The sequence below is a fragment of the Lycium barbarum genome, chromosome 1 (genome assembly GCF_019175385.1).
Source record: "Lycium barbarum isolate Lr01 chromosome 1, ASM1917538v2, whole genome shotgun sequence".
In the NCBI taxonomy this organism is placed as follows: domain Eukaryota; kingdom Viridiplantae; phylum Streptophyta; class Magnoliopsida; order Solanales; family Solanaceae; genus Lycium; species Lycium barbarum.
In genome coordinates this window covers 9,288,636-9,296,618 of record NC_083337.1, presented here as the reverse complement: position 1 = coordinate 9,296,618, position 7,983 = coordinate 9,288,636, and the positions used below count along the sequence as shown (strand labels likewise).

At 35.8% G+C, this 7,983-nt stretch overlaps 2 protein-coding genes across 2 annotated transcripts; one reads left to right on the top strand and one right to left on the bottom strand.

The window, feature by feature from the left end:
* Positions 1 to 310: 310 nt before the first annotated feature.
* On the top strand, positions 311 to 6,606 carry LOC132631372 (mitochondrial arginine transporter BAC1-like). The gene is made up of 9 exons (XM_060346954.1): positions 311 to 501; positions 1,963 to 2,052; positions 2,771 to 2,872; positions 3,359 to 3,463; positions 3,543 to 3,641; positions 3,713 to 3,901; positions 4,267 to 4,365; positions 4,440 to 4,579; positions 6,131 to 6,606. Coding segments are annotated over exons 1-9 (918 nt in total). The 5' UTR covers positions 311 to 408; the 3' UTR covers positions 6,132 to 6,606.
* On the bottom strand, positions 5,286 to 7,778 carry LOC132631380 (squamosa promoter-binding protein 1-like). The gene is made up of 2 exons (XM_060346960.1): positions 6,964 to 7,778; positions 5,286 to 5,610 (listed from the first exon to the last, which is right to left on the bottom strand). Exons 1-2 carry the CDS (start codon positions 7,263 to 7,265, stop codon positions 5,502 to 5,504), a joined length of 411 nt encoding a protein of 136 aa, XP_060202943.1. The 5' UTR covers positions 7,266 to 7,778; the 3' UTR covers positions 5,286 to 5,501.
* Between the last annotated feature and the right edge of the window lie 205 nt (positions 7,779 to 7,983).

The window sequence follows — 7,983 nt, the reverse complement described above, 5'->3', positions numbered from 1 at the left end:
GTGTTTGTTTTTATTCAATATACCTAGGACTTGTTTGGTTGAGAGAAAACAAGTTATCTCAGGATTCATTATTTCAGGATTGTTATCCCATCCTCCCACGAAGATAAAAATAACACTATAATCTCGAAATAACAAATCTTGGAATTAGTTACTCTGCGATTTTTATTCTAACTAAATATGGGATAAACTAATTTCAAATTTAATCCCAAAATTAATTATCCCTGGTACCAAACCAGCCTCTAAGTAATAACTAATATGTTTTGAATTACATTAAAGTGACTTATATAAATACTCCACATTTTTAGTGGGTGTCCCTGTAGTTTCAGAGCCAGCAAAATCTTGAATTTTACTGAGCTAAAACCCCTTGAAAACCCCAACAGAACTATAGAACAGAAAATACTAGAGAAGATGGAAGGAAATTCAGGGTACAAGGATTATGTAGCTGGTTTAATGGCCGGTATTGCTATGGTTATTACTGGTCACCCTTTTGATACCGTCAAGGTTAGTCTACTCCAAGCTTATATAGCAATACCCACTTGCATTATCCTACGAATTAATGCAATTAGAATTATCATTCAGCTTTCATATTTGTATAGTTGAACAAATTATGCATCTGGATTTTGCAGCACAATTTTGAGATTTCTTTAGATGTAATTAACACCAAAAAACTACATGTTTTCCCTAGGATTACCTGACTCAGTTGAATAAGCTACTGGCAAGAAATTTACTTTACGCTTTACCTTGGGCATAGGTGGACTCAAGATTTGTTGAAAAACTCCTTTAGGCTAATACTCAAAACATCTTTCACACAGAGGCGGATCCAGGATTTAAATTCTATGGGTTCAATATTTTTTAGTATTGAATTCATTCTTTTTTTAAAGCTATGTGTTCATATCTATTATTTATTATAATATTTTATAATTTTTTCACATAAATTTATGCTCCGCGTCGGAAGTTAGGGGTTCAATTGAACACCCTTTCACATGCCCTGTAATTGATTGTTATAGTTGCTCTCGTTCCATACCTTAATTTGTTCAAACTTCAAACAACAACAACATACCCAGTGTAATCCCATAACTGGGGTCTGGGGAGGGTAGGATGTACCCAGACCTTACCCCTACTTTTATGGGGTAGAGAGGTTGTTTTCGATTGACCCTCGGCTCAAAAGAATAGAAATCGAAACATGTTTACAAGGAAAAAAAAATGTCAGCACAATAGCAAGATACAAAGTAGGATAAGGTATTGTCTGAAGCAGATTATAAGGTCATCTGTATTAAATGGTAGTATTTTATGTCTTGAGAAGTTATTAATAATATGAAATATACGGTATACTTGTTTGGGCGTTAGATAAATACCCATTTGCATGAATGCATTACTGTATTGATTCATGTAATTGATTTTTTTATTTTTTTTTAAATCATTGAGATTTCATTGTTGTAGAATTTTGGACAAGTAATGCACCAGTGTTCTGAATAAATATGGTTCGATGCAGCACAAGTTTGACATTTCTATAGTTTTATGTTTGGCCGTTGAATGCAATTAACACAAAAAAGAACACGTTTCCCATGAGATTACTTGGCACAATCGAATTAGCTACTGGCGAGAATTTTACTTACCCTTTATCTTCGACATAGGTGGACTCAAGATTTATTGAGAAAGTACTTTAGGCTACTACTCAAAACATGTTCCGTAGCCGAAAGTTGATTGTTATAGGTTTTTTATTTCCATGTATTAATTGTTCATCCTCGCTATTGAAAAGTCTAACTATTATAGGGTATAGGGTAAGGTATTGTCTGAAGCTGATCATAAGTAATGTGTTAGATGGTAGAAGTTAGATGGTAGAATTTTATGTTTGATAAGATATTAATGATGTGACGTGTACTGTATGCTTGTTTGGGCGTTAGAGGTTCTTGTATCTTTCTCAAGGTCTACCTATTGAATAAAGTGAGATGTATATGTCAGGTGAAGCTCCAGAAACACAATACAGAAGCTCGTGGAATAAAGTACAAGAATGGATTGCATTGTGCTGCTAGAATATTAAAAACCGAAGGAGTACGCCTCTCAACTTCTTCCAAGATCCAATTTTGAGTTTTTTCCATTCTGTTTGTTGAAATGTTGTTTAGTTGGTGGAACATGTAATCTCTTTACTTGACTGCTTTGCTTATATTGAAATTCGATGTCAAACATTAGGTTAAATGATTTCATTATATCCAATCGATCCCCGTTTTTTCGATAAGCCTTGTTTTTCCTTTACTAAATGTGATACATCTTTACTTGCACATAGTTATATTCATGAACAGTTTCATGGGTGTATGATCGTGTTTTCTTATTCCCTTAAAATCTATCTTAAGTTTCTGGTTACTGAAGTAGTATGCAGTAAATAGATCTGAGGAAACAGAGCTCACTTGAGGCTCTTTCTACATAAATGCCAAATTGTTCTGCCTTGACTGTTTGTCAAGTAAAATGTTTTGCCCACGAAATCCTGTTTCTTTGTCATAACAAAACCTAGTTTTTGTTTCTTCAAAGAAATTGAGATAATACTTCTGCATGTTAGCCTTATCTTATACCCTTTTTCATTGAGCAATGAGCACACCAGAAGAAGTCGATTTTGTTGTCTAAATGTAATCTTTTTTTGAGACTTAAATGTAATCTAGGCTGCAATTTCTTTATACTTTCACAATATCATCTTGATACAATTTTTTTTTTTTTTTTTTTTTGAAAAAAAAGGAGGCTTTGAAGGACGTGGACTGATATAGATTTTCTGTGGCAGGTTAAGGGGCTCTATCGAGGAGCTACATCTTCGTTCATTGGCATGGCCTTTGAGAGCTCACTTGTATTTGGCATTTACTCCCAAACAAAACTATTGCTTCAGGTTTGTTCAATGTTCATCCGGCGATGATTTGCTGTGTGATTCAGTTCAAAGATTGTATGTGACTATTATATGTTGAAAGTCAACTACTTTTACAACCGTGAACAAGTATCTTGGAACTTTGACGCTTTTGTGACATCTCCATAATTTGTTATCAATGACAAACATTTTGGGTTTGTTTGGTAGCTGCTAGTTAGGAAGAGAGTTATTCATGGATTAAAACCAGTATAACTAGTACCATGTTTGGTAGCATTTTAGTTGCTATGCATAAAATTCAACAAACCAAGTACGGTGTTTGGTTACCAGTTTACAATCCCGTATAACTAATACATGTATAAGTTATGAGGGAATCTATGCGTTATTTTCTGTAGGGTAGAAGATGGAATAATTAATAAATGAATAACTAAACCCTGCATAACTAATCCGTGCATTACTAATACCTGCATAACTTTAACCGGCAACCAAACGACCCCTTTTTTGTGTTTATAGGGTGGACCAGATGGAGGTAAGCCCCAGCCTCGAGCAATAATTCCTTCAGCTGCTTTCGGAGGAGCTATTATCAGCTTCATTCTATGCCCATCAGAACTGGTGAAGGTAAATGATGTGAGAGTTCATGAAATCCTGCTGTAGAATTACTTGGAAGTATCACCCTTGTTTTATTCATGATTTCCAGTGTAGGATGCAAGTTCAGGGTGCTGATTCTGTGGTACCAAGCTCCAGTAGATATGGTGGTCCTCTTGAATGTGCACTTAAAACTGTAAAATGTGAAGGGGTGAGAAATTTATTGATCGACGCAAAATTTGGCTTCTGGTGTGCATTTAAGCTGACAAAGAAACTCTCCAGCTCACAGGCATATTTCGAGGAGGCTTCACGACCTTATTAAGAGAATCTATCAGCAACGCTGTCTTCTTTAGTACGTATGAATATGTGCGTTATTACTGTCATCTAAAACGGAAAGGTGCTTCCTCCGAGTCTAATCAATTGATGGATATTGGAGTTGGAATAATGAGTGGTGGTCTTGGCGGTATAGCAGTGAGTATTCTTGGTTGGAATTACCATATTATTTACGACTTCTCCTTGTTATCTTATTTGATTAGCCTGCCTCTTTTCCTTGCTCGGTTCTGTACTGTTTGTAAACTTACCATGTGGAGTTTTATACACAATTAATTATTAAGTGATTTTTTCATTTTTGGCCCGTCCGCCAAAATTAATTACGGGCGCTAGCCGAAATATTCAAAACCTATATACTGATTATGTATATTGTATGTATATTACATGTATATTTATACTTAATATACAAAACATATACATTTGCTGGCTATTTTGTATATTAAATTACTGTAAGGCATAGGCCTGTAATTATCTCTTATAATTTTTTGTGCATCTTCTCTTTTCAGTGCTGGTCAGCAGTTCTGCCGTTGGATGTAGCAAAAACTATAATTCAGACCACCCCAGAGAAAAACCATACAAGAAATCCGTTTCGCATTTTGAAATCGGTAATTACCATAATCGCTTGTATTTTGGAACTTGAAATACTAGATGAAATGCCTGATTCAGTTTATTATGGTAGATTTACGGGAGATCTGGTCTTAGAGGATGCTATATGGGTCTAGGTCCTACAATTGTGAGAGCGTTTCCTGCTAATGCAGCTGCAATTGTTACATGGGAGCTGTCGGCCAAATTGTTGGGAATCAAGCGCGATTTGAACTAGTAAGAATTCTTTGTTGCTGCCAATATTATTCTGGTTGCCTGCTGGCTTAAAGCTTTAGAGGCTCGTAGCATGGTCTGCGTGTTTCTGTTAAGGTGCCCTCACTGTCGTGCTACTAATTTGGCACAAGCAATTTTTTTTTTTTTTTTTTTTTTTTGTTTTTTTGAGAAGGTAACAGACAAGCAAGTTTTATTTTTTCATGAGATAATCAGAGTATCTTTAATTTGAGCTTTGTGGTTCTCTCATTTTGTTTTTCCTTTTTAACCCTTCAAAAGACCAAAGATTAGTAGTATCTTAGCTTGATTACTTTTGTTTGCTAGTAGTCAAACAAGTTAATTTAAGTGGAGTGTTCTTCTTAGGCTTTACTGAGGATCACTATTAGCTTCATACATTGGTGATAAATTCTATGAAATGGTTTTGCATACTCCAATATGCTTCGGTTCAGTCCAGTACTAACTGATGCCTAAATTGAACAGTTCAATTCTACCTGTTTCTCTCACACAGTTTATGTTTATGATGCTCATTGACTGTTGTTTGTTGCATGAACTGGAAAGCGTTTTTAAAACTAGAGCGTGGTGGTAATTAGAAAAAAAAAAACTATGCAGTGTGAGATGGCATGTCAATCGCTAAGTTTTCAACCAGCGTCCATATGAAACGCAGGATAATTATATACTCAGTTACAAACTATCGAAATACTAAGAGACAAAGTTAAAGACAAATTCTTTCACACTATTTTCATTTCAAGCTAAATGAGATTACTACTCAATGCATAGCTGAAGATAACTAGTTTTGTTAAAAAGGAAATTTGGCAAATGACAGAAGAGAGCGAGCATGGTAAAACTCCATATGTTTCATAGGAAGTTTCTGTTCCCATCAGTCCACAAGTAGGTGATTTCTCTGCATTGTACTGATACCCCTTCAAATTCACCCTTCTCCTGGAGAATCATGTGATTTACGGCGGCGTTCATTGTGGCCTGCCAAACGTCTCCTGCAACTCCTTTTTGCTTCGTCAAACTCCGCCAACTGATGAAATCTGCTTATCATAAATTTATAATATAAAACAAATAAAATTTCTCGTAAGTAATTGAGAGGATGATAGAGAACCGAGAACCACATTCATGGAAAAAAATAGAGCAAGAAAAAAAAAAACTTAAGTAAATTCTGGATTTCTAGTTGATTCCTTTCTAGTCACTAAGGGAAATGAGCTGAGTTAATACATGAGTGGGTCATTGAACCGCTCAAAAGTTACTTGGGCTGAAATGGATTGGACTAAAATAAGCTAAAGAGCGCGTCATAATCCAATCCGCTCAATTCTTACTAAGTTTTAGTTTCTTTATTTATTGTTTTATAATTTTTAAAGTACCTAATAAAACTAATTTTTTTTTCTTCATAATGGCTATAAACAACATATCAATAAAGAAATTGACTTTTTGAAAATATTTTGGCATGATTTTAATGAGTCAATTTTGGGCTGAGCAACCCAATTTTAGATGGGCTGAGCTAATAAATGGGCGGGTTATGTTTTCATGGGCTAATTTTGTCCGTCTTTACAGGAAATGACGGTACATTCTGAGAAAACTCCAGTATCAAATGTGATCAATCTTACCAGGGACTCAAGGAGGTTCAGATATTTATTCTATCAGTATCTCTGCTTGCTGAACAAAAGCAGGGGACGACAAAGAATCCCCATTTGAGACTCTACAAACAGATTGTTCTCCGTGCTAGTATTATTCAATTACATTCCCTTTGCCTTAAATTTAGAGCAGCACACGACGAAATTCATACAAAAGAAATAACAGTTAAAAGAATTGTGTCATTTGGCTTTGGCTCCATGTGATGCGAATCTGGAGGTAATTTACCCTCCCAACCATAGACTCATTGAGATTTTGATGAAGCGTATTACATAATTTTAACCAGCATAATACAAGAATATCAACAGATTTGTTTTTCACCCGGAAACCATGTTTGCTTAAATGTGGGTGAAAGATTATCAGCCTTGCAACTTTGTGCCACTTTGGTTTTTGCTCTAGTTGAAGGTAATGATCTTTGATGCAGATATAATTGACCTCTAGCAAAAATTTTGGTGTTTTGGGGTCATTGGTTAATTGAAATGCATATGTGTATGCCTAGTGGCTGTCTGTATGTGCTCTGAATTATGCATATAACTGGATTTTACCTACTATTATCATAAGACAATACAAACATACGAACTAGGAATGTATAGAATTTAAGTTTTATACACTAGCACAATGTAATTTAACATGTTATACCACATTGCCTGTCTTTTTTTTTTCCAAGTAACTAGAATGGACCTACTTGTCGTTGTTATCTTTGAGGTGATCTAATCAGAACTTTAATGCATATTGAAAGATAAGAGTTTGTGAACCTGCTGCATTGCTGACAGAAACGTTGTTGGAGTCCGCCAATAAGTACCGCCAGAGCCTTTGCATGAAATTCACAGACCTTGTGGCGGCGATGGTAAGCCTTGGCATTTGCCATATCTGCTATGCAGTCCTCGACTTGACAGGAAGGCTGCCTTGACCCCTCTCCCGTGGATACCTTCCTTCCGGAGCGAGTCAAGGCCCTCTTCCTTTTGGTATCCTCTACAAAATTTTCGTCTTCCTCGTCATCTTCTTCCATTTCCACTTCCTTCATGTTTCTTTTCCCATCCAATTTGCCAGTTTCCATCTCTTTGAGGTGGGGAAAAGAACAAGTTGAGGAAAATTAGAGTGAGGAGCACAAGAATATGAGATGATGAATAAAGTGAAATTTAGCAATAAAGGTGAAAGAGAAGGGAGAGAATATGTGAGGACCATGCACCCAAGGGTGTGACCTACTGATTAATGAAACGGGTTGAGAAACATGAGGTATTAGGTTCAAATTTCAGTGGAGACAAAAGCATTTGTTGATTTCTTTCCATTTAAGTTTTAGTGGACCGGTCGAGTTACCCAGTATCGATACTGGTGGGAGGTAGCAAATACCCTTTGTAATCAGTCGAGATGCGCCTAAATTGTCCTGGATACTGCGGTTATAAATAAGAAAAAAGAATATGTGAGGACCACAAAAAGTTCCATACTTTTCTTCTTCTATGTGAAGTATGGTAAGTGGAGAACAGGAGTTTGATTAAAGATGAGCTAAAGATACTATAATTTGATAGGTTTCTAGTACAGGATGGGGAAAGTTTATGTTGACAGATGAAGCCTACTCTTACTGGCCTCAACTTGCATCAAGGACTACAACTTTAACGTGACCTAGGCATTATTGCATGAGAGAGAAGAACGTGACCAATCCATAACATTAACATAGTACATAAGGATATGAAGATTCATTTATGATGACTTTGCTTCCTTTTGTTTTTTATATCTCCTATTGATTTTACTCCTTGTTTACCTCAAATACTCTAAAA